Source organism: Micromesistius poutassou (genome assembly GCF_964030765.1).
Source record: "Micromesistius poutassou genome assembly, chromosome: 14".
NCBI classification, from domain to species: Eukaryota; Metazoa; Chordata; class Actinopteri; order Gadiformes; family Gadidae; genus Micromesistius; species Micromesistius poutassou.
The window spans coordinates 12,742,727-12,769,826 of record NC_140284.1 but is presented as its reverse complement, the minus strand read 5'-3'; the positions used below and the strand labels follow the sequence as shown (position 1 = coordinate 12,769,826).

At 42.4% G+C, this 27,100-nt stretch overlaps 1 protein-coding gene across 1 annotated transcript in view; it reads left to right on the top strand.

The window, feature by feature from the left end:
- Positions 1 to 26,811, top strand: part of LOC311358862 (TGF-beta receptor type-2-like) — a gene marked incomplete at its 5' end in the record, with an annotated part of 36,387 nt that extends 9,576 nt beyond the window's left edge. Inside the window, 4 exons of the mRNA XM_084478963.1 lie at positions 5,949 to 6,086; positions 15,732 to 15,873; positions 24,440 to 24,567; positions 25,844 to 26,811. Of these exons, the coding sequence (XP_084335089.1) occupies positions 5,949 to 6,086; positions 15,732 to 15,873; positions 24,440 to 24,567; positions 25,844 to 26,125 (690 nt within the window). The 3' untranslated portion in view covers positions 26,126 to 26,811. The remainder of the gene's footprint in view (positions 1 to 5,948; positions 6,087 to 15,731; positions 15,874 to 24,439; positions 24,568 to 25,843) is intronic.
- Between the last annotated feature and the right edge of the window lie 289 nt (positions 26,812 to 27,100).

The window sequence follows — 27,100 nt, the reverse complement described above, 5'->3', positions numbered from 1 at the left end:
TCAGTAGAATCTCCGGCTGCTTAAGGGGGGCGGGCTTGCAAGGGGCGGCATATGACGTAGGGTCGCAAGAGGCGGGATCGGGTTTGTTTTGGTTTGACCGCAAACAGCACGCAGGCAAAACGGGCAGAACTCATCGTGATCATCTTAAATGTTGCTGCAACAATGCATATATTCCGTTGCATCCACAACACCGCATCGATCGATGAAAGATTGGAGCATGAGTTACAGACAAATAGAAGAAATGACGAAAAAGAAAGGTGTCGCGAACGACTGCGTTACCGGAGGAAGAGTTTTTTTTTTTTTTTTTTTTGGCTTCATTTCACATCTAACAAATACTGGGACAAATGTAGTTGATTTCTGTGTTTAACTGAGAAAACAGGGAGTGGAAGGACGGGACCCTATAATGTTCAGCTAACTGTTGTCAATAATTGTTACGAGAGTAGCGCATGTGTGTGCGCGAGAATGGCAGTATGTGTGTGAGTGGACGAGCGAGGAGAGCGAGCGGTAGCGTGTGTCAGTTTAGTGAAGTAATGAACGAGTCTGGTTGTGTCTGTGCAAACGTGTAGGCCATACTGTAAAGTTAGTGAAACTAAGAATGAAGTACCCAGCCTCGGTGGCCGCTTCATTCCGACCATATTCAAACCTATAAGCAGACCCACTGCCGGTCAAAGTGATTCCCGAGAGAATCGACGGAGCGGAACGTCGCTTTTGTGCTCCTCGACTATGGTCTGGGAGCCGACAGCAGGAAAGGTGTAACATAATAATAAAAATATTTTTTAAACCATTCAGCAAACAAAAGGCAGTAGTCTTATTATCGATTAGGGTGCGGGTGACATTAATGACATGCAAACGTAGACCGAAGCGTCATCAACACGCCCACTCAACTGGTGTGAAATGCCGACATCCTACTGCTCATTCACATATAAGGTAATTAGCATTTCCTCTGGAGAACATACTACCTCGGGGGTAGTATTTTTTCAGGAGATCCAATGTCAGGATATGTCATTCACATATACGGTACGTCCGTAGAATCTACGGAGAATAGACGGATGCACGTCCATATGTGAAAGCAGCTAGTGCAACTTTGTTCTTGCTTAGGAAGTAGTAGGAAGGCCCAGGAGGGCATAAGCAAAATAGCGGTTTGCACTAACTAATTGTGAGCCGGCTCCATTAAGTGAACGATGGAGTGGTTGCTGTGAGCCAGCTCCTTTAAGTGAACGATGGAGTGGTCGCTGTGAGCCAGCTCCTTTAAGTGAACGATGGAGTGGTCGCTGTGAGCCAGCTCCATTAAGTGAACGATGGGAGTAGTCACTGTGAGCTGGCCCACTGTTTCAGGTGGAATTCAACATTTACATTTAGGGCATTTAGCAGACACTTATTTTTTTTTCATTAATACACAGGATCAGATGTTATAATCCCTTGTGCCAAAATCCAAGGAAAACACATATTCAGAGGCCCCTGTCCAAACCAACCTTACAAGCACGCTGGCTACCAAACTACCAACCAAAGGTGAAAAGAAAAATAAATAAATAAATACAATACAATGTACCTATCCTATCCTATGGCTATCACAGCCTAAAAACAGCAATGCCACCTTCAACAGACCCAGGCTCTGTTTAAAGACCGGGTAAACCAAGAATAATTATGGGTTTTGAGTTTATAATACCACAGGAAAATATATTATTAACCACCCTGCCAAATTTGAAGGACTAAAAAAATCGCGAAGTATATAAAATTATGCTTCAAAGTTGATGAAAAATGAGCAGTAATCCCTGGCTCAGGACGGTGGGGGCGTGTGCGCTGCAGGCCAGGAAACCACGCCCATCACCGGAGAGGTCCAGCCCCTCCCAATCTCAAAGCTGAAAATGGAAACGGTCGGAAACTTAAATAAAGTAAACGAACCGTTAACGTTACGTTTCCCACTGTGGCATCCAGGGAAGATGCACCAACGAGGTTGAAGAGGCATAACGGGCAAGCTAGCTGCAAACTGACAATTCAAACCAGACTCGTGAGCGGTAAAACCATAGACGGGTGAAACCACAGAATGCTAGTGCGCGGTTAATGTATTTATACCTAGAGGGCAGCAGGGGGCGGGTTTATGTGAGTATGACCGCTTTACGTAAAGCGGTCATCGATGTAGACCCGCCCATTTTAAACCTGCACACAGAACATTCTCTGAGGCCTAGCTCCTCAAGGAAATGATGAATGGGAAAAATATTTTTTACATGTTTTGAGGGACACATTTAAGGCCTAATTAATATGATAAGAAGAAAAATACTGAATTTGGTTTACCCGGTCTTTAAGTGCAAGCTCCAGGTAGTGACAATGCCCCCTGACCAATCCAACCATATAAGCACACTGGCTACTAAGCTACCAACCAAAGGTGAAAAACACACGGCAACTAGCCCAACTAACAGCAGTAAATACAGCAGTATGCAGTAAGCAGAATATCATTGGGGTTATCAAGTGGGCACCCTCTTTCACAGATGTTTCGTTAAGTTAGGCCCACGACACCTCCTGAAGGCTTAACAATGAAACCAGCGTCCTGGATTCACCCCCCTCAATGCTGCCACCACATTGCCACATTTAATGCATCTAAACACTCTCTTTCCTGCATCGTACCCCTAGCCCTACCACTAACCCTGACCAAACAAACACGTTAGCTCAATAGCACACGTTAGCACATCTAGCTTACCTTAGCTTGGTAACCCCAGGAAGTATGTTTTCTTCTTATCCACAGCCATTCACTTGCTCGTTCTGCTGCCACGGACATGTTACTAACCGCCTGCCTCAGACTTCGTCCACAAATACCCAGTTCAGTCAGCAAGCTAATAGCAGATCTAGCCATGAACCCCCGCGCACCGACTTCAATAGGTCTTAGTCGTGTAGACCAGCCTCGCTGTGCTGCCTCTCCAGCCATCTCAGCATACTTCGCTTTCTTAAGCTCATTGGCTACTTCAACTCTGTCTTCCCAAGGAACTGTAAGCTCAATAAAATAAACAATCTTCTCTGAGTCTGACCACAACAGCATATCTGGTCTTAGCCGAGTGCTAACGATGTGTGGAGGCACAACAACCTGCTGAATAAGGTCCGCCTTCAATTCCCAGGCTCCTCCATTACTTAGCTGCCCGACTCTATGCCTGCCTCTAAATGGTCTAGCCTTTTCCCCCTGACGCACAAAGTTAATTTGCCTACCCTCTTTACTAGTGGCTGCTGAATTAGCTTCTCTCCGTTTAACATCAACAGCCTCTGCCAAACATTTCAATACCTGATTATGACGCCACGTATAGCGCCCCTGGGAGAGACTTACCTTGCACCCTGATAGGATATGGCGGAGGCTGCACACACAGGAACATAGTGTGCATGTCTCATCCTCACCAAACCACTGATTTAAGTTCTGGGGAGATGGGAGAACATCATAAGTGGCACATATCATAAATCTGATCCTGCTAGCCTCCATGCTCCATAGATCTCTCCACTTTATCTTCTTCTTCTCCACTCCCTCCCAATTCACCCACTGCCCTTGTTTAGCCTGCGACACTGCCTTAGTACATCTTACAATCTCCTCCTGTCTATGTACTTCCTCCACTACCATTTTCCTCCTTTCTCCTGCAGAAGCCTTACCCCATGAGGGTTTACCTACGTCCCTCCCTAAGCCCCCCCCCGCCCATGCTGAACATGGTCCATGATATCCCTATGCCTAAGTGCTGATTGAGCTTGCTGGACCGCTTGTTTTGGTTTCCATTTCCTCCCTGCTTTAACTGTGGGTGCAACCCTCCTCACCACTGGGTCCTTGGAGTGAGTAAGAGTCATTTCCAGTCTAACCTTAGCACATTTAAATTCTTCTGTCAGATTAGATATGGGCAACTCTACAATGCCCTTCCCATACAAGGCTACGCTGCTTAGGCAGCGTGGGACTCCGAGCCACTTTCTGACAAAAGAGTTGATCATTTTTTCCATCCTTTCTACCTTTGACAGAGGAACTTCATACACTGTCAATGGCCACATCTTTTATCCAAAGCGACTTACAATAAGTACATTTGTCATAAGAAGTGAAACAATATATCGCTATTGGTACAGTAAAGATGTTCATAGAACCAATTCCAAGTACTAACAATTGCTAGGCCAATTCATTCCCCGTGGTTACATGCCCCCATTCCGACACCTTTTAGTACCGCCATTCCGACACCTTTTAGTACCGCCATTCCGACAGTCTACCAATCAGTGGCGCCAACTTCAGGTCAACATCGGGGGGGTCATAAATATTTCGTCCAAATGTGTTCAACCAAAAGGTAGCCATGACTTCTCCAAAGTCCTACTTTCAGAATTTGAGAAGTGTGTTACAAGTGTACAAGTGTGTTACGAGTGGACTTATATAACATGCCCTGGGAATGTATAAATATTCTATGAAACTTAAAACTGGACAATTTAATTGTCCAGTTTTTTTGTTAGAGTTGGATTTAAACTCAATGCAGGACCACGATTGGAGTGGATTGGACGAACATTGGAACAAAATTAATTGTTTGGAGTGCCGCGGCAGAATGAATCAAGGAATGGGGGCAGTTAACTTCATATCGGCCCAAAGGCAATACAATGCGCTTTACAAAGGAGACAGGTGAGAATATAGCCTAGACCCACCCCTTTACACACAAATTCTCAAAGTTATTACACACATGTAATGATACGCACATAACATGTTTGCATATCAAGTCTTATTTTTCTCGACTCTCCAGCATTCTCTCAGCATTCCTTTAATTAATGGCCTTGGTGCGCACAGATAGGCAGGGTTTCCGATGCTCCTTTTACAGTAGGACCACTTCACAATGAACGTTCAAATAACCCCCAGAGTTCAGTGTCCATCAGTCCCAACATTTAGAAACATAATCGATAAGTCCAAGCGTGAATTGGGTCAGTTTTGGGAGGGAATGGAGAAGGGCCTTATGTCTTGGGCCAAAGATCCACAGCGAATGAGGGTTGGTGACTATCCCCAATGACAAATGTCAGAGTAGGACACTAAAGCAAAACTACTAAATTAAACTAAGAAATAATCACATGAATTAATTAAAGTACAATGATAATAGTAATGACATATTAATGACCTCATGTCGGAATGGTGGGGCGTTTGAAAAAAAGTAAAGTACCGCCACTCCGACAATGGAAACAGAAATTGTCAGAGTGGTGGGACGTTTGAAAACAATGGAAGTGCCGCCACTCCGACAATTAGACGTCAATGTCGGAGTGGGGGTATGTCGGAATGGAAGGCGGTCCCCATTCCCCTGTATACAGCAGTGATAGCTAGCTAATGCGGATTCTACACAATTAAGTACTATGAATCAATACAACATAGCCTACAGTAATTGTGTACATTAAATGCAATGACGTACAACATACAATAGTAGGAGGGGGGGACCCGGGGGGAACATACCTCAATCCCTCGATCCAGCTGCCAACCTACAGCCAGCTCCTTCAGACAGTTTCCTCTCCTCGCCAACTGCTCCGGAAGCTTATCCAGTGGGGAATTGGCAGAATTTGGCAGTAAACATCCAGGAGAATAATATTTCTCAGGGTCTGATCTCTGGTGGCTCGTTTAACGCTTGCACTTTCAACTTCAACTTCAATGATCTGAGTTATATTGTAGCTTGTTTGTTATTGAGTCTGACGTAATGGGGAGCGTGCATGGCGGTCGTCTCGTCACGCTAATAAAAACAAATAAACCGCTAATAAAAACAAATAAATCCTGGCAAAGGTGTTATCTTGTTTATTTTTGGAGTGTTCACGTGTAGTATATACTAAAACAATTATTCACCTCAGGCTCCATGAATAGTGGGGAATATGGGAAATTGTGAATTTGTTCTACGTTAGGTCAGGTGTTCTAGGTGATGTTCAGGTGGGGTGAACATGTACATTCTATGTTGGGGTGAGGTGAACATCCTATGTTCTCTGTTCAGGTTCCTGTGGCCCACCGTGACCTGAAGAGCAGTAACATTGTGCTGAAGAGCCGGCAGGAGTGTGTGATCTGTGACTTCGGTCTGGCCCTGAGACTAGACCTCTCTCGCACCGCCGACGACTTCGCATACAGTGGACAGGTAAGCACTGCTAGGACTACAACTAGTCATAGTACTAGTCCTAGTAGTACAACTACTCCTGAATAAAGTCAGCTTATCTTACTATTAGGTTGCTAACTGCACTAAATGCCCTAAATGTGAATCAAGGAGGAAAGTTGTGGAATTTATCATTCAATTTATTTTTTAATTATAACATACAAATTTAACTTAGCAACTCTCCCCTCTTGATACTTGGCTGTTTGTGACAATATCTAGCGAGTGTTGACACGGAAATTAAAGAAGTTGCATATGTAATTTACAGACAAAATATTTTTTAAGTTCAATTTGTTGGCACCTCTATTATATTATTTACGGTAGCCATTAACATGGGAGTGCGCAGTGAGTTGTTTCCAGCCGCTGTGTATGAAGGTATTATTGTAGCAAAAGTCTTTAGCACATGTAACTGCAGTACATGAGTACACTAAAGTCACAAATGTGTAACAGTAAATTTGAAGTCGTAAATATTTTTTCTACCATTGTAAACACAAAATAGGGGCCACGAGTTCAAGTCCTTTGTTACAGGTGCACAAATCCTATCCTGTGCATCACAACTTCAAAGAGTCATGCACTTGACACTTTTGCTACAATCATTGCAGCACAGTTGGTGCAAAACACATTCGCACACCCGAGAACATGCACAAAATGTGTGTATTCGTAAACCCAAATGTGAACTAATGCATCAGAAGTTACACATCTGTGAAATATTTCCTCACAAATACAACTATAAAGATCGCTATGTTCATTGATAATTTTAATGAGCGAGCACAAGTCCAACTATACAACTGCTCAAATCTGCTGCTATGAGTCTCAGCTGTTTTTCTTTGTACCACGTCTAGGTGGTACAAGTGTAGCAAAAGTGATTTGTATCCATAGACGCAGAGTGTCCGTGAGCGGGACAAAATTGCCACGGCAGGTTTGATATTCGCCGTATATTCGGTTTGGATTTACCCCGCAATCGGATTCATCAACACAATTGCACAACATTACAGGTGTAGTATGTTGAAGACACTGTATCGACAAAAATCACGACGACATGTTGCTACGATATTTGTGTGAGAACAGCACTTTAATCTATGTTGCGGCTGCTATCTGTTTTAGGGACCGTCTACAAATTACACCACACAGACTGGTAGCATAGACTTTACCATGGAATTGTTTCAGGAAAGAAAACACCAAAAATAATTAATAATAGTTTTACATATTCACCAAAAATCAATACAAAAATATTTTCTCATTTTGATTGCTGTTAGTTGCAAATGGTGGGCTGCTACTTACTACAGGTGATTGTTTGCTGATATTTTGCATTATAGCGAATCAGGATGCGATTAATAGTTTGAAATATTCACCAAAAATCGAAACAAATATTTTTTCTCATTCTGATTTCTGTAGTAGTTGCCAATGGCAGGCTGCCACAGCATTCAGAATGAGAAAATGTATTTTTTCTATCACGATAGCTGGGTTATATAGACACCCCTCAGCAACCAGTGAGGTTGTCATCATTGAATAAACAACTATCAACCTTAGACTTTAATGAAATTCTCCTCACTGGGGATTTTCATTTCTGCCTCTGACAGTTTTGAATCCACCTGTGATTCATTTAATCTTACTCAACTAATCAATAGTGTAAACTCCAAACTCGTCCAAATATTAAATGTCCTGAGAAATCCTCCCTTATTGGTTAATTTGTCATAAATAAATATTCAGATATTGTGATATCTGAATATTTATTATATCATATTATTATAATGATACGAGTGATCATTGTGCTATAGCTGTAGTGAGGCAGGCCAAGCTCCCAAAATCAAGACCACAAACTATTCTTAAACAAGATTTCTGCAAGCAAGCTTTTCATCATGATCTGTGGGACTTTGATTGGTCCAGGATCTTTCTTGTTAATGATGTAGAACTGGCGTGGAAATCCTTCCATGATGCTTTTCACAATATTATTAATAAACATGCAAATTTCGAGTGAAAGGGCGAAAGAATCCTTGGTTCTCCTCTCAGCTTTCTAGTCTACAACAAGAAAGGGATATTGCCTGGGCTAAGGCCAGAAAATCCAACTCTCAGGCTGACAAACGCTTTACCTCTCTTGTCACAAATCTGAGTACTACCTCTTAAAAACGAGCAACTTAAATGATCCCAAAAAATTCTGGAAAACGATCAATGCAAGGAGCTGCTCATCCAAGATGCCAGAAAGAGAGGCACGCTGCGGTACCGGGAGAACACATTCAGGGTCTACGAGGATTTTTCTCCAGACGTCGTTAGGCAGCGGAAGGAATACAAAACCGTCATGGCATCTCTGTACAACAAGGGACTGAAGCCGTCTGTCCTCTACCCAGCTAGATTCTGCATCACGCAGACAAATGGCTCTCGTGTTTGGTTCAATCGGTGGGAGAAGCGGAAAAGTTTTTCCGGACGTTTCATGCCTCCATAAATCGCGCTACAGGTCCTGTTGTCTGTTGTCCAGTGTTTACAAACTACATGTTGGTTTAAGTTTCCATGGTTTGTTTGAGCAGTTATTCTTCAAGTTGAATGCTGCAATCATGCTGTTTTCATTGCACTTAATGTTACTAATTTGACCAGTAGGCCTACACAAAGATATATATATCTATATATATATAGATATATATAGATATATAATTTTTGTTTGTGTGTGTATGTTTGCATATTTTAACTGTAACATTGTTTTTATTTTTCTCTATTGATATCTATGAATATTAATAACAGTACCACTTTACCACCAGTACCACTGGCGCGCGTGTGTGTGCGCGCCCATCTGTCTAAACACACGCAAACTAAACACATAATACACTCATGGCGTACATGGCGATGTATTTTAACGGGGGGGACACATGCATATTATGAACACAAGTCGATAACGATAATGTATACAATACTGGTAACAAACGATGTTTGTTAATGTATTGCCGCATATCATTAAATAGACCCACAGTTGCGGCCACTGGACCGCATCTGCATATATATATATATGTGTTAAGTTGTTTTTGCCGCAATTTACATGACGACTCAGTGTTTCTGAATTTGGAGAAGAAAACGCTATTCCATGTGTGAATTAGGCCTATTATTTGGCCATAAACTGAGCCATTTGAAGTTTGAAATTCATGTGGTCATGCATCTCATGATCTCACGTCTCAGCGGAGACTGCAAACGCGCTGTCAAAATATCAACTCGTCAAGTCAAATGCGCTGGCTCTTAAAGGGGATGGGAGATGGAACTCTCATTGGTTTATTGCACGTTACGCCCAAAACACACCTACAGGTTTCAGACCAACCCATTTTAGATTTGCGTCGGGTGCAAAGCTCATTTATCTCGCCGTCATAATAGCAACAGCGCCATAGAACCGCCCACAAAGCTACTTTGACTTTGCGCTTCACGTCTGCGTTTGAGACCGTCTAACTAGGGCCCCAGATGTTTCTGTTTCAACTGTTTGGGAGACACTTAAGGCATATTTAAGAGGTCAGACTTTATCCTATTCGGCTAAAAAGAAAAATAACTCACAGGCAAAACAATTGGAACTCAGTAAACAAATAGCTGAACTAGATAAGAACTATGCACAATATCCTTCTCTGGACTAATATAAGAAGTGTCTGAGACTTGAATACCTACAGATCAGAAACAAAAGTGATTGTTATGAGCATTGTGAGAAGACAGGAAACATTTTTGCAAACGTCCAGCCATTCCAACATGAGGTCATTAATATAAATGTCATTACTATTATCATTGTACTTTAATTAATTAATATGATTATTTCTTAGTTTCGTAGGCTGTAGTGTCCTTACACTGACATTCGTCATTGGGGATAGTCGCCGACCCTCATTCGCTGTGGATCTTTGGCCCAAGACATGACAGGACAGAGATGGGAATTTCGGTTATTTTTAGGGAGCCGGATCATTAGGATCAGCTCACCAACAAGAGCCGGCTCTTTCGGCTCCCAAACGGCTCTTCATATTAACTTTATTACTTATACCTTTTAGAATTCTGCCAAATGTAGCCCGTTCTGACTTATGATTTGTATGTGTAGGCCTATATATCACTTAAATTATTCAATACAACTTATTAGTATCCAAAGTAAAAATTACATTTTCTAATATCAATAAATTGCTGTAGCCGATTGTTTTCATTGCATATGAGCGCAACACACATCCCCGCCCCTTGTTTAAATTATCCTTGTCTATCCACACTTGGTTAATGCTGAGAGAATGCTGGAGAGTCAAGAAAAAGAAGACTTAATATGACTTAAGACTTAATATAGAACGTGCTGAAATCGATTGCTGAGAGATCGATTTTCCATTTCATGCGCAGGTGCATGACAGCGTTCTAAAAAATATTGCAGTCTTTGCGAATAAAACATTGCTCGAAATCCTTCTGGCCTAAACATTTATTTAACCATGGGCAAACATAGCTTAGCCTACACTGATTAAAAAAAAATATAGAAAATATAGAAACAGCGGAGGAGATTGAGGCAATCACATCCTTAATTACATCTGTCGCTATCGTTAAGCACTCGGAAATCGCCAGGTCCCGATGGTTTTCCTAGTGAATTCTATGCTACATTTTCTACACAGCTAACCTCCATCTTGTCGGCCATGTTCTTAGATTCATTTAAATCAGGATATCTTCCAAACATCCTTAACCAGACATGTATAACCAGGGGTGCACATAACTGGTACCCAAGTGCACATAATCGCCTAACATCCCTTGTTCACTACCACGCTTTTATGTAACTAACTGTCAGGTAATCAAAACCAAACTACACGTGTATCTTGTCGACTGGCGTTTCGCCGTCTGCAAAGAAAAGGTAAATGGAGAGCAGAAGAAAATATTTTCTTTCTGAAAAGTGGCTCCAAGATGTGGCACGAAACAAATGATGAGCGCACTGAAATGTGCACTGTGTGTGCTTTGCACCGCTCACACACTGGAGAACTGCGCAAAATCAGCTGATCGCAACATCCGTTACTGTGAGACATTCAATCGCTCCGTGGTCAAGCTGCTGCAGTTGTATTACAAAAAGGTGGAGCAAAAAACACTGCTGTGCTTAAGAGGTTGTGTATTGAAAATGGGTTCTCCTTTGAGAAACTGGGTCATTTTTATTTTTATTTTTACCTAGTATATCTCCAGACCAGACTGGCTTTGTTAAACAAAGATATTCATTTTTTATTATCCGTCGGTTGTTAGATATAATCTACTCTCCTTGCCAGAGTGACTCAGAATGCCTTCTCTCCATAGATGCAGAGAAGGCATTCGATAGAGTCGAATGGAGCTACCTGTTTGAGACTTTACGGAGATTCGGATTTGGGGAAACGTTCATATCATGGGTACAACTAGGGCTGCAACAACGAATCGATAAAATCGATAAAAATCGATTACTAAAAGTGTTGGCAACGAATTTAGTCATCGATTCGTTGAGTCGCGCAATTATTAATACTATTATTATTATTATTATTATTATTATTATTAATAATAATAGTCAGTCAAAAACAGTCGGTTCCAAGTACCTCTGTTGGTTGTGGGAACACAACCAACAGACATAACATTTATTTAACCATCGTTGGTTGTGGGAACACAACCAACAGAGGTTCCAAATACTATTATTATTATTATTAATAATAATAGTCACTCGTAGGCGGAACTGTTTACAGAAGCCGATGGCGACAGGTCCATGCTTCATGTGCGCCCACAGCGAGCCTTCCGCGCGCTGTAGTGTGAGCGACCACTGCTTGTATTTTGGACATGAAACATGGCAGAGGTGGAGGAAACAGTTCGACCGAAATCTTCCAAAGTGTGGGAGCAATTAACAATGCATAAAGCTAAAAAGTGTGTTAGTTGCAATCTTTGCAAAAGTGAAATGGCACGGAAACACCATGGTGATGTCATCCGTGACGAGAAGGGGGCTCGACAGCAGGGTTAAGTCAATACAAGATCTCACATTTATTCCGTTTTGAAGTTAGGACATGCAACATGCCCAAAGTATACTACTCCGTATCCGTAATCTGACTGTAGCTACAGAGACCCCTCGAGCATTTGCAGTTCTCCGTCGGGATGTCGGATACGCAATGCAATTCGCCGCCCCATCGTGTTGGTGTTTTATTGGTCCTTAATGTGGAAAGTAAACAATGTAAAGTAAATAAGGTGCAACGTCAAACCGGGAAATGTGATTCCGGAAATGATTTAGTTACAGGACCAATCACAGCCCTTGCCGTCTCCGTTGCGTCGACGGATAGTTAAAAAATATTGGATGCGCACATAGAGCTACGGAGAGGGTCTCCGACAGGCTCTCTACGTAGTTGTGTACAGCACTTTACGGAGGGCTATAAATCTAGTATCTCCTGTTTCTCGTTTGGTGTTTTAATTTATTCGTTATCCAGCTTTATAAGCATGAAAAGTTTATTAAACTAACGTAAGCGTTAGCTGGTTAAGTGTGTGTGTGTGTGTGTGTGTGTGTGTGTGTGTGTGTGTGTGTGTGTGTGTGTGTGTGTGTGTGTGACTTTATTTACTTTAAGCTTTTAAAGAACTGAAAACCAAATTTTTTGCACTTTATAAAAGAAAGGAGCCTTTTAATTTTTGTAGATAAACATAAATGTATATCACACAGTTATGTTTTAATATTTTTTTTATTATTTAATATTACTTTTAATAGCTCAGGGACGTTGGAGCAATAACCTGTTGTTTTTACACTTCTGCACTAGTCTGCACTGTGAATTTGAAGTAATCTTCAGTTTTTGAATAAAGATGCGGCAATTACAAATGTTTCTTTTTTTATCCGATTCAGCAATTAATCGAAAAAATATTAGATTAATCGATTATTAAAATAATCGTTAGTTGCAGCCCTAGGTACAACTAAAAATTATTAAAATAATCGTTAGTTGCAGCCCTAGGTACAACTATTATATTCCAGTCCCTCTGTTACGAACAACAGCACATATAACAACAGGCTGTAATATCCTCACATAGCCACAAGGGAACAGGACCAAATAATAGCCAGCTGTAATAACCGCACATAGCCACAAGAGGTCAGCACCAGCACACATAATGAACTAGGAGGCTGGCGCTCAACACCATGGCCAATCAGCACATTACACATCATAGAGGCCACGCCTGCCAAAACACTACGGAGCGCACACAAGCGAGAAGATTCAGAAACTCTACAGGCAGCGTATTTATCAGATATCCAGATAAGAGTCGCTCCATGCGTGAATTATACAATTCCTTTCCTTTTGCTTCATAGATAATAGACCAAAACCTAGACCAAATAAAGTGAGTTAAAAGTGATCCTGTTTCGGCGGCCTTTTCTGAAAAAGAACACAACACCTCAGCTATAGTCTTGACTAAGAACCGGTACTCCAAACCTTTTGATTTGCACTGTGGAACTCGCCAGGGATGTCCCCTGAGTCCTCTTCTTTTTGTTTTGGCCATTGAGCCCCTGGCCTTAACCATACAATCTAATAATTCCATACCAGGTATAGTTAGGGGGAACATAGAACACAGGGTATCTCTCTTTGCCAATGACCTCCTCCTCCCGTGCAGAGACTGTGATTCCTGCAATCCTTAACCCTGATCTACAATCCTGATCTTTTTTTTTTAAATCAGGCTAAACTATTTCCTCTGCATCACCATCAAAACCCTCTGTCTTTTCAAATATCAACTGTAAGGCAGTCTGAACAGAGAATCGCTTTGCCATCTTGATCAGTTGTGGTATGGAACCACGCTGACAGAGCTTTTTTTATAGTGTCAGGTCCACAAGCTTGGTTCCCGCAAGACAGAGGGTGAAATGTGTGGGAATATGGGTGTAGATTGTGTTGGGTGTTCCAATTTTGCAACCATGTTCCAAACTTGTGCGGGAACAGTGGGTGCACACTGTGGGTGCTCACACCAAGGGCCCATTCACCTGCTTTACTCTCTCCTTCTCTCTCTCTCTCTCTCTCACACACACACACACACACACACACACACACACACACACACACACACACACACACACACACACACACACGGAGAGGGGAGGAAGGGAAAATGAGGGTGCACAGGACCTATGATTTCCACACTTTAACTAGCTCTGGGTCCACTGGACTCGAACACCCTGTGTGTAATATAAATGTGAAGGGGGGGTATACGGGGGGGTCATTGAAAATGTTTTCTGATTTATGTTCCTCACAGAAAATGAGCCAAGGCCAATGAATCTTAGTTCAAAAAAATAATTATTTGTATCACTTTTATTAAGCTAAAAACTGATAACGGGTCCCACAGACCCGAACATCTAAGGACGACTGTCCAGCCTGTGTGAAGATGGAGATGCATCTAGCATCCCAGTAGCATTCAATCATTTATTTTTACCCTCAATTCAGGACACACCATTCAACATATGGAACAGGAGGGGGTTGAGGTGTTTCAATTAGCTTTTTGTAGGCAACAATTTTGCCTCTTTTGAACAGCTTTCCAAGAAATTCAATATACCAAACTCCCATTTGTTTGGATATTTTCAGATTAGACATTATATTAAAGAAACTATCCCCAAATTTCCCACAAAGCCCTCTAATACAAATGTTGATATCATAATGACTTCAGATCCAACAGATAAAGGAAGAATTTCATCTATAATACGGCTAATCTGATTTAAACTGTCTTCCCCTGTCTGGTATCAAAACGGCATGGGAACAAGATTTGCAGATAACAATTGATGAAGAAATTTGAGCTAAAATCTTAAAAAATATTAAAAAAAAATATTCATTCCTCCTCCATGTGTGCTTGACACTCTTTAATTCAATTTAAAGTGGTACATCGGGTTCACCTGTCTAAATCCAAATTATCTCAAATATATCCACAAACCAACCTGGCCTTTCTGACCTTCTTTGACAAACCATCCACACAGGTATGGGATGAATAAACCTAATTATTATATTCTGGTCCTTGGCATTCACAACTAGACATGACTCTTGAGCCTTGACATTTATTTATTTTTTGCAGAGAGGAGCTGCTCCTGTTTAGCCTTTTACTGTATCTTAAATATTTTATTTATCTTAAAATAATAATTATTATTGTTGTTTTTATTATGGCTGTTACAATTACTTAATTTTAATTTTCTAATTTCTTCAGTCCATATCCGATTTATGCACAGAAATTGTACATCGCTTGATAAATTTGAGGATGATGAATGACTAACCATTAATTGATAGCAAGGGGAATGGGATTATTTTTGTATGGTGGGAATTATGTTCAGTTTGTTTATATTTTTTCGGAAAATGTAAATTTCAATAAAAATAACTTTGAAAGAAAGATAATCAACTTTATTGAGATGTAATAGTTTACCATTCACACTGGATAATACAACAAGTATTACCACTAGAACTATGAATAACCACTACTACTGCTACTATGGTTTGCTTCTACTGGCACTCTCTAGTGTAACTTTAACTTACATCGTTTTACATTGATCAAATACAGATCATACTTGTTTTAGCTTCAATTACAGAATATTTACTTATATTCTGCTGTTGGTTAGACACATATTTGATCTATAATAACAATACTTCTATGAATGCCCTATTTTGTGTTGCTAGTTGTGTTAATGATGTTGTGTGTAATCTGATGTGTGACCTTGTTGGGCTTTAGGTGGGGACGGCCCGCTACATGGCCCCGGAGGTGCTGGAGTCCAGGGTCAATCTGGAGGACCTGGAGGCCTTCAAGCAGATGGATGTGTACTCTATGGCCCTGGTGCTATGGGAGATGATCTCCCGCTGCTCCGCCGTCGGAGGTAAAACTATGGGATTAGAATACTGTCATAATTCAAACCTGAAAAAAATGCCCTGTAAGTCTGTGTATGAAAACTCGACACCTTGTAAAAAAGCATTGAAATAACATTGAAAAATAGCCTGAAATTATAGCCTGAAAAAAAGTTTCAAACATCTGCAAACATGATTTTGTGTTCTATTTTTCCTTAAATTAAAAAAAAAAAAGATTCACCAACAGATTTTCAAAGTTAAAAAATGTTCACCAGCACATGTGCAGAGTTTTAAATCTGACACTCTTCTACCAGTGTATTATTTTGTTTCCCAGTATTTAAACTTTTTTGAAAAATGTGTAAGGTGTACATTTACGCCATTAAATTGTATTTATTCAGAACTGAGTTTTCAGCACTGACTTTTGGGATGTTTGGCTACACAGGGGCAAGTTTATTCGTCTTGGCGAATAAACTTGGCGCAGTTTATTTAGTCACATGAATATTGACAGTGGTCTGGCGTGGTCTGATCTAACTGTGTGTTCACACCAAAAGACACATTTGTCACCTGGTCACACTTTCGCCAAAGTTTTGTTGCGCAACAAATCATCACAAATCATAATCCGTCGCTGTGCAGTTATGTCAGGCAAATTTTGTCAAATGTTGTCACTTGTCAGTTTTTCTAGCGACAAATTTCACCCGATTCGCGTCTCTACGTTGACTTTGTATGGAGTTGAGTCGCCCTGTCATGTTTGGTGTGAACGCATTACACCTCGTTCCTGGAGGCAGGACCATTTTTCTCTAAACCTATTGGTTGCTCTCTGCTGACGCACAGTCCAATCAAATGTGCCGTTGACCAGGCTGTGCACAATATTTTGTTTTCATAGGAGAAGTCTGGGAATCTCATAAATATTCATGAGTGTTATGTTCTTTTAATCCAGAAAAGGCGGCCGAAACAAGATTGCTTTTAACTCACTTTATTTGATAAAGGTTTTGGTCTATTGTCTATGAAACAAAAGGAGAGGAATTGTATATAACACGTGCGGAGCGACTCTTAGCTGAATATCTAACGATATGCTGCCTGTAGAGTTTCTCTTGTCTAAAAGCTAAGTTGGAGCTTAAATAGACAGGTAAGGGTCGGCGTCTTCTACGATGTTTAAACCTGCCCACTTCATCTATGTGTTATCTGCTGCTGCCCCCTTGTGATTATGTACAAGTGTTGCATTTCATTACTTGTGCTCAGTCTGCTCCCTGTGGCTATGTGAGGATATTACCTTTTAACTATTATATGTGCTCGGTGCTGCTCCCTGTGGCTATGTGAGGATATTACGGCTGAAATGTGTCACATGAGGAGCCGTCATCTGATTGGCTGATAAAGGCGCTACATGATTGACTGGTGCACTCACAGACAGCCCAGCTCACAGACAGTGCAACATACGTATCCTGGCTCATCAGTTTTTGAGCAAAAGATTTTGGACATTATTATTTCACTCCATTTTGTAAGTCTTTATTTATTTTGGACTTGGAATTTTTTAAATATTTTATCGCTCAACAGCCCAAGTACCGAGTTGTTTAATTATTCCTGGGGAAGGGTGTCAGTCTCCAGGACAGCACACCCAGGCCTCCCTGGTGCCCAGGCTGACCAAGGTGGCCTCTGGTGGGCTTGGGATAGGGTCGGTACCCCTGGTCCTATTTATTAAATAATTTCTTGGGAAGGGTGGATCGCGTGGCAGGCTTTTTTTATTTATGAATAATTCTGGCAAAGCTGTAAAAAGGCTATTAGGAACTACATAGACGACATAAAGTGCTAGAGAGGCTGAGGCGTAAAATTACACTCTGGTTATACTAGTGGGTCTGACATCATGGACTGAATACATCTTAAAACAGTTAATCTCTTAACAGTTAATAATCTTAATAATGACAGAGCCCATCAATAAACAATTGTTTTTAATCATCATGAACAGAAATACTCTTAGACTAGTGTGTTCCACCGAGGGACATGTTTACTTCCACACAGTTGGCCAAACAACGGGCAGAAAGAGTACTCCTCAAAGGTCTCATGACGGTGGTGCCCCGGTGGCGAACTGGGCTAAAAGCGTGTACCACATAGGCACAGTCCAGAACGCAGAGACCCCGGATCGAATCCGGCCTGGGTCATTTACTGCATGTCCTCCCCTCTGTCTTCCACACCTTCCTCTCTATCTCTCTCTATAATAAAGCTGACTAAATGCAAAAAAAAAAAAATCTTAAAGGTCCCATGACATGCCACCAGGTGTGGTGTGATTAGCCGTTACAAGCCGTGTCTCTTATGACATCACAGGTGGGTGTGTCCACTTAGATGTGTGACGGATAGATGAGCAACGTTTGCTACAGTCCACTGGGTAGGCTGGTAGACTGATCTATCTAGCACACATCACACGCCCACCTGTGATGTCATAAGAGACCGATTTTCAAAACGGATTGTAACGGCTAATCACACGCATGTCATGGGACCTTTTTAAGGCCCTTCTCCCACCCAGTGCCACCTTTCTGCGGGCTACAGTTGACTTGACCCCAATTTGGGTTGTCGTTTGCAGGTATCCCTTCGGTCTTTGGTATTGGCTCGTCTTGATACCTGGGCCCTTACTAAAGGTTGCCAGAGCCGACTGCAATGAACTGTCTGTTCTATTTTGTGTAGGCTACGCTGTCTAGGCTTCGCCTTATGGGCTTGTCCCTTGCGTGCTTGCACGCACTGAAAATTTCAGCTATGCACCAATCAACCTATACCCCGTCATAGAATATGAATTACGGGTCAGTCAGAAATTACAGACTCCCTTTATTCTGTTGATCCTCACTTTGCGTGCTCTTGGGAGGATTTTGGGTTCTTGAGTCTGATGTGCCCTGTGACTTAGGTCTTGTGACTGGGGTCCAGCAGGAGTACATTGATTGGGCTCCGCTTGCAGCTTCACCTTAGCCCATAAGGCGAAGCCTAGACGGTGTAGCCTACATGAAATAGAACGATAGTTATGTTATTATAACTCTAGTTCTATGATTGTAGGCGTAGCCGTCTAGTTTCCCACCTGCTGTTCCCCCCAATTGCTGAAAGAATAGCGTGGAAGACGAATGCTGCTCTGCGCCGCGTTATATACACATTGATTGGTGCATAGCTGAAATTTTCAGTGCACGCGAGCACGCACACAGGACAAGCCCATAAGGCGAAGCCTAGACGGCTACGCCTACAATCATAGAACTAGTTATAATAACATAACTATCGTTTTTAATTGTTTGAAGCTGGAGATGAACGCTGTTACAGGTGCTGTGAAGCTGGTGTCATCAGTAAGCTATATTCATTCAATTCAGTTAATGATCACTGACTAACGCTATCTGACTGAGGCGATATCTGCTCATTGAGTAAAACACCAAGCCAGCATCACCATCACAACGTAAGTCAACGTCGTCATCGGCCAATCAGATGACGGCTCCTCATGAATATTTATGAGATTTCCCAGGCTTATATATATATATCACAGGCTGTGTGGGTTTGACAGTGCTCCAAACTACATGCATCGCAACGTACGGCGCATTGGTCACTGTGTTGGTAGCTTGGCTGGCTGCTTTTGGTCACTGTGTATTTCGCGGTGTATTCAATTAATTAATTTTATATATTATATATAGCCTATTTGTTTTGTTAAATGTCATGAAGTCTAATAAGGTACATTACGTACGAAGTTCTTAGTTCTGGCGTCATATAGTTTTATATGAGTAAAACTGTGTGGGCACAGTGGCCGAAGCGGTAGTGACGCGATCTCTTTAATCAAGCGGTTGCAGGATTGATTCCCTCTATGGTCAGATAAGGTTTGCTCTTATAGTCCGGCTTATTGACGTAATCGGCCTCTTTCATTTGAACAAATGAAAGAGGCCACTCACGGAGCTCGGCCTTCCTCGCCGCTTGTTATTCTTGTCATTGGCCGAGCACTGTGAATCCTGCACGGCCCAGTCAACGACACATGTGATTGGGCTGTACATCAGCAGAGAGCAACCAATAGGTTTAGAGAAAAATGGTCCCGCCTCCAGGAACGAGGTGTTAGATCAACGTTTTCAGCACTTTTTGTGTGAGTGTCAGAGTTTCAAAATGAATCAGCGCCAGAACAGTCAATAATCACATTACTCGTAAACTTTCCCCTGTGAGGCCAAATATCTGATTGTCAGTGCTGAAAACTCAGTTCTGAATAAATACCATTTAATGTTGTAAATTTACACCTTACACGTTTTTCAAAATAACTATTCACCCTTTCAAAACTTTTTTTCTCAATGTGTGAACACCTGTTTCCAGAACCCTATTTACAAGGTTTCAAAGACGGGGACTGTGTGGACCGTGGCTGTATGAGGTCTGTCCAGACCTCCTTATAACCTGAGGGTCTGACTGTGTGGACCTGTACTGTCCAGACCTCCTTATAACCTGAGGGTCTGACTGTGTGGACCTGTACTGGCCAGACCTCCTTATAACCTGAGGGTCTGACTATGTGGACCTGTACTGTCCAGACCTCCTTATAATCTGAGGGTCTGACTGTGTGGACCTGTACTGGCCAGACCTCCTTATAACCTGAGGGTCTGACTGTGTGGACCTGTACTGACCAGACCTCCTTATAACCTGAGGGTCTGACTGTGTGGACCTGTACTGACCAGACCTCCTTATAACCTGAGGGTCTGACTGTGTGGACCTGTACTGACCAGACCTCCTTATAACCTGAGGGTCTGACTGTGTGGACCTGTACTGACCAGACCTCCTTATAACCTGAGGGTCTGACTGTGTGGACCTGTACTGACCAGACCTCCTTATAACCTGAGGGTCTGACTGTGTGGACCTGTACTGACCAGACCTCCTTATAACCTGAGGGTCTGACTGTGTGGACCGGGGCTGTATGAGGTCTGTCCAGACTAGAAATGCTCCGATCAGCATTTTTGGGCCCAATCACCAAAATCATGATTGCCGATCACAGAATGGCAGGGGAATGGGAATCTATTTTATATACTAGAGTTTCCAACCTCTAGTGGGTCAGGAGTTTGATTCAGAATCCATTGATTGTCATCGCACATATGTGCAGTGTTGCCACAGTTACCTTGAAAAAGTAATCTTACTTAATCTTAGTTACTTTACTGATTACTTGGTTTTTAAAGTAACTAAGTTAGATTACAAGTTACTTTATTAGTTACATTCAGCAGCTGCCGACAGCACCCCTACTGCCTCAAAATAAAAATGACAACCGGTTTTGCCAATACTCACTTTATGGTAGTGCATTTTAAACAGTAACGTCAACCATGTATCTCCTGACACAATAGGCATCTAATGGCATTCAGCTGTGTTTGAGAGGGGAGGGGAGGGCAGTACCGCGCCGAGACGCGCGTCAATGCGTTAACGCTGGAATGCGATAAACCGGCGGGCCAATTGCATTACATTAATTGGGGACATTACATTATAACAGGGTCCGCGGGCGGAATTGTTGACGGGGGGGTTGTACGGGATTATGGGCTGCCGGAGTTGACGCGCCAGGGTTACCGCGCCAAGACGCCAACTAACCTTAATATTGCCATCTTTAGCTGACACAAACACAAAATAGTGCCTGTATTTCCAGCTGTAAAACGCGCATCTCTCTCCTCCCTCCATTGTTGATTACGTTTGTGTCGCGGTATAGCCTACTACACGTGAGTTGACCTCCTCAGGCGGAAACGTGATTTGTCGCGTACGTCACCCCGAGACGCAAGAAGAAAGCAAATATATATTTTTACTAAGGAAAATGACAAAAATAGTAACGCACAGTGACATGGATAAGTAACTTTAATCTGATTACTGGTTTGGAAATAGTAACGCATTAGACTAGATTACTGAAAAAAAGTAGTCAGATTAGAGTAACGTGTTACTAAGTACCGCGTTAGTGGCATCACTGCATATGTGCAATGTAATCTATAGCAACTCCTCTCAGTGTACCAAAAAATTAAGTGCGAGGTAGACCCAACCACACAGTGAAGTGAACTGGTATTTATACATACAAGTAAGAATAACAAAAAAAGAGATGTATCAATATCAAAAGACATTTCGGGAGGCTCAAGGAGTAGCGTAATGTTACATTTTAGCAACAAAGTGTAAAGACATTGTGGGATGCAAGGAGGTGATAAATATTGAACGAATATTGGGCGAGTGTGTCGACGGCAGAGCCGTTATGTTTAAAAACACAATGTCTTAAGGCCCATTCACACCCTACGGTAAATACGGATAGGGAGCCTTTTGTCCGGTCCCGGAGGTCGTTACGAATCCAGAGTGCTCCGGACGAAATGGAGCAATACCACCGGAGATCGAGGCGGCAGTAGAGTCAGAAGTCCAACCAATCGCGAAAATAGAGAGAGGCCTATAATATCTGGGGCCGTATTCACAAAGATTTTTATCTTAGCGCTAGGAGTGCTCCTAACTTGCGCTAAAAGTTTTAATATAGGAGTAATTCACAAAGCCGCTGAGACCTACTCATACTAAGGATAAATCACTAAGAGTGAACAAAGAGTAATGGCCCCTAACGCCCCCTTACGTCGATTCTCGTGCAGAAGTTTAGAAGCGATCAGTACGGTGATTGGTTGATGAGTGCCGGCGGTCTCCATGAAACTCATTCGCAACTTCCCACAAACGAGCCCACTAAATCAACGAAAAATAAAGAAATAGCCTAGGCTACAAATGAAGTCCTATCAAATAGTTATGGACAGTGCAGTTAGCAGAATACACGCATGATGACAAGTTTGTGCAGACCACAATAATGACGTTGTATGCACGTTAAAAAGAGAACCAAAGCAAACAATAAAAATACGTAAATTGCATTATATCAATGAGGTAATTAAAAGCACCCTGCAAACTATTATCCAATGAGCATATTTCCAGCACTTAGCCTAAAGTTTGGGCATAGCCAGAAATTATAATTAAGGTGTGCCTGTGAGTAACATTGTAACATTGCCCCGTGTGTTTTAACCATCACTGATGGTTGCGATATTCCTAAATCGTCGACATTGCAAAGTTGCATTTTCCCTGTTGCTAAATATCGGAGTGTTATTCATTAATTCAACCACACGTTTGATACCCTCACGATTTTGCCTATATCGCCTTATCAATTCGCTGTCCTCCATTGTCTCCAAAGCATTCGGTCACACTGCAGCCATTTTCAGATTCTTTGTGAATAGGAGTTAGCTTAGTGAGTTAGGAGTCCTCTCGAGGACTTTTAAGCTCTCCCTGACTTAGGTGCTACTTTTAGGCATAAAATAGTTTGTGAATTGCTCTTAGTAAAATAAAATCCTAAATTTAGTCCTAAATTTAGGACTGACACGCCAATTATTTTTAGGAGTTACTCCCAAATTCGCTACTTATGACCTACTTTTAGCCCTAAGATTCTTTGTGAATACGGTCCCTGACCTTTTTTTTTATTGTTCACCTGCTTTGGCAATGCAAATGTATACTTCTCCTGCCAATGAGCAGAGAACCTACGGGTTGGTGAGGGGTGTCACATGCCACCGCCGTGTACACTTATTGCGCCTTTTTTTTTGCCGATTTCCGATGACACAAAGCAAAATCATCTCCTCTACAGATGCCATGTTTGCGATTGTCGATGCCAGTAATTTGCGACACGACAGTCACTGCCCTCTAGAGGTTGTTTTGCGTAACATCCATAACAACGCTGAAACAGGACGGCGGTATGAAGGGCAGTCCCGGAGACAACGTTTGGTACGGACGGACAAATTTCGTCCGGATCCGGAGGTATGAATCCACCTTTTGGGCGAGTGTGTCGATGGCGGAGCTGTTATGTTTAAAAACATAATGGCTTACCTGAGCGAGTGTGTCGCTGCCCTTGTCCTGACGTGTGTGTGTGTGTGTGTGTGTGTGTGTGTGTGTGTGTGTGTGTGTGTGTGTGTGTGTGTGTGTGTGTGTGTGTGTGTGTGTGTGTGTGTGTGTGTGTGTGTGTGTGTGTGTGTGTTCTTGCGCATGTGTGTGTGTGTATGTGCGTGCGTGCAGTGTATGTGTACGTTCGCACATGCTGTGTGTTTGTGTGTGAGCTGCAGGCTGCTTGGCACATGCGCACTGACCAACTTGTCTGAGTAACTTGTCTGACAGGCCTGCTATTATAATAGTAAGATATTATATATGAAATATATGGAAGATTCCATATATTTTATATATAATCTGGATAGCAGGCAAGCACCGGTTTCTGTTCCAATACTCTTTATTTTTTCTCTTTGGATCTCATGCTGCCACTGGTAAGTCCTGCTTTGAAAAAAAAAAAGAAAGTTGCATGAGTAATTTATGCCAAGTGATCTGCTTTTTTGATCGCCGCTTTTGGGGTTCTCCGATCACGCTATTTGTAGCCAATATCGGCCGATCATCAATCGGAGCATCTCTAGTCCAGACCTCATTATAACCTGAGGGTCTGACTGTGTGGACCTGTGAGGTCTGTCCAGACCTCCTTATAACCTGAGGGTCTTGATTGTGGACCTGTACTGACCAGACCTCCTTATAACCTGAGGGTCTTGATTGTGGACCTGTACTGACCAGACCTCCTTATAACCTGAGGGTCTGACTGTGTTGACTCTCCAGAGGTGGGGGTCTACCAGCCAGCGTTCGGCTCTAGGGTGTGTGAGCAGCCCTGCATCGACAGCATGAGAGACCTGGTGCTGCGGGACCGAGGACGGCCGGATATCCCCCCAGCATGGACACAACATCAGGTGCATCTCAATGAGCGTCTTCTGTACTCAATGGTCTGGGCTGTGAGGCCACAAATGTAAAACCTTCTGCTAGAATCCTTGGTTTTACATTTGACTCAGTTTTGAGCTCCAGGTCACCTTGGATGGTCTTGTTTTTCTCAACTTCTCAACATTTTTTAATTCATTAATTTCCATGCCTTTATCTCCTCCAGACTCGGTTATTGTAATGGCGTTCATGCAGGTCTTGACATGGTCTTGACAAAGCTTATTTTGTGATGCTGCTTGTCCAGAATGCTGCGGCAAGATTAACTAAACCCAACAAAAAACTTCTCACTCCAATTTCACTTCATTGGCTGTTACATTGTTAAGTTGTTTGGCTCAATGTCTGTCTCAACTCCACAAGGATCTTAACAGAGGACACTGAACAACCCCTTTTGAAACAAGATGTTTTCCCATTTAGTAAAGCTTTATTTTGGCCATGTCATTATCCACATGGTACACATTTTTTAAAAATTTGACAGCATGAATCTGCTATGGGAGTATGGGATCTGGGAGGGGTGGAAACATGACAATAAAAAGGCATTTTTACACTGCCATGCCAGTATGGTCACAGCTTGGCACGCCCTGCAATTTCACTGTCTTGCCTGTGTAAAGCCAAGGGGGTAAAATCCCCCATACTACAAATGTTTTAATTTTTTTTATGATTCAAGACACTTGCATGCAAGAATGAGTATACATCTGAGTGTAGGCTACAAACACGATTAATGAGGTCTGTCCAGACCTCCTTATAACCTGAGGGTCTGACCTCGACAAGTGTAAAAACTGCAACATATTTTTTATTTTGCTGACCATTTGTTTTTTATCCAACAAAAGCCTTGTAAGGAAAGTTCCTCTCCCCTTTACAGTTCACTAGATAACTGTAAAGAAGTGTGTGGAAGGGCTTAAATCAACACAATGTAGACTGGCCACTGTAGAAACACTGCTTAAATCTTCTCCTGAAAGCTTTATCCACTCATACAAATGAGTTTCTGTTCTGTAGGCAGCTCTGTAAAGGAACAGGAAACAAGACGTAACCCTTTGGGCTTCTGGTTTCCAGCCTGAGCTCTGTGTCGTCTCTCTCCCCAGAAGATCTGCCATAAAATAGTTGAATCTCCTCTTCTCCAAAACCAGTCCACTCTGATACAACTCTAACCTAAAAGTACTCAATGTACTGTAAGACTACTTTAAATGACTTTAACCGACCCTACTCCTTCAGCTCTGACTCTCTCCTCTCTCCTCTGACCCTTGTGTCCTGCAGGGTATGGGGGTCCTGTGCTCCACTATCGTCGAGTGTTGGGACCAGGACCCAGAGGCCCGGCTCACGGCCCACTGTGTGGTGGAGCGTTTCAAAGTCCTGGATGAGGAGGAGGAGAGAGAAGGAGAGGAAGAGCAGATACCAGAGGAGAGAGGAGAGGAGGAGAGAGGAGAGGAGACATACTCTGCTCTCTGCTCCGTCTATTCCCAAAGGAGCCTGCTCGGTTCCTCTTTCCACTCAAACCAGGAACCTGTGCCCTGGACCTCGACCCCAGACCCTCCCTGACCCCATCCCCAACTAACAGGACCACAGATCCCATAAGCCTCTGGGGAACAAGACAGACATCCTGGCCTCAATTAACTGGGTCATTAGTCTGACGAAAGAGTAAAGACAAACAAATATAAATAAGTAAGTAAGTTTATATACTGGTCCAACAGTAGAACATGACTGAGATGTAAGGAGAACATGACTGAGATGTCAAGACTTTTTCCTGTTTATGAATCCATGAATCCATGTAAATGTTTATGCATCCATCATTTATCTAAATGTTTCTGAATCAATAACTAGTCCAAATGTTTGTCAATCATAACCAGCCGTGCTGGACTGTCCACTTGAATGGATCATCAGGGCGATCATACTTTAGTAAGTGGAAGGAGCTGGTCTCCACCACGCAGCCATCGCCTGTGTGTACTGCTTGTTTTTTGTCCGTTAACGCAAACTGATCAATAAAAAATCTGATCAATAATCTTTAGCATGGATTGTGAAATCTGCACAAGAGGCAAACATTGTTTGGTTGTCGTTGTTGTAGTCAAACTAAAACAACACAACTCCATCAGAACCATATAGTCATTGTACAGTTTTAGTTTCTGATACGAAAGAGGCATAGAGACTACACTGTGTACGTGTAGTGCACGTGTAGCTACTCTATGGTTAATGATGTATTTTATAAGAAATAAAAGTTGTTTTATTCTGGATTTGGTTTATATTTATGTAAGAGGAGAGGAGAGAAGACGCCCCCTGTCTTCTCTCCTCTCCTCTCATGGGGGGGGGGGCAAATGGTGCTATCCATTTGTTCGGTACGCCCACCATCCCAGTCAGATCTCCCAGCTTTCTTGCGGCATTGATGCATTGCAGCATTGAGGCACGCCTCCTTTTCTTTGGGGATATCAGCTCCCACTGGGGCTTCTGATGAGTAACCGAGTCGCGAAAGATCCACGTGACACTCGACGAATAAAGATGGCTGCGTCCGTAGTTGACAGT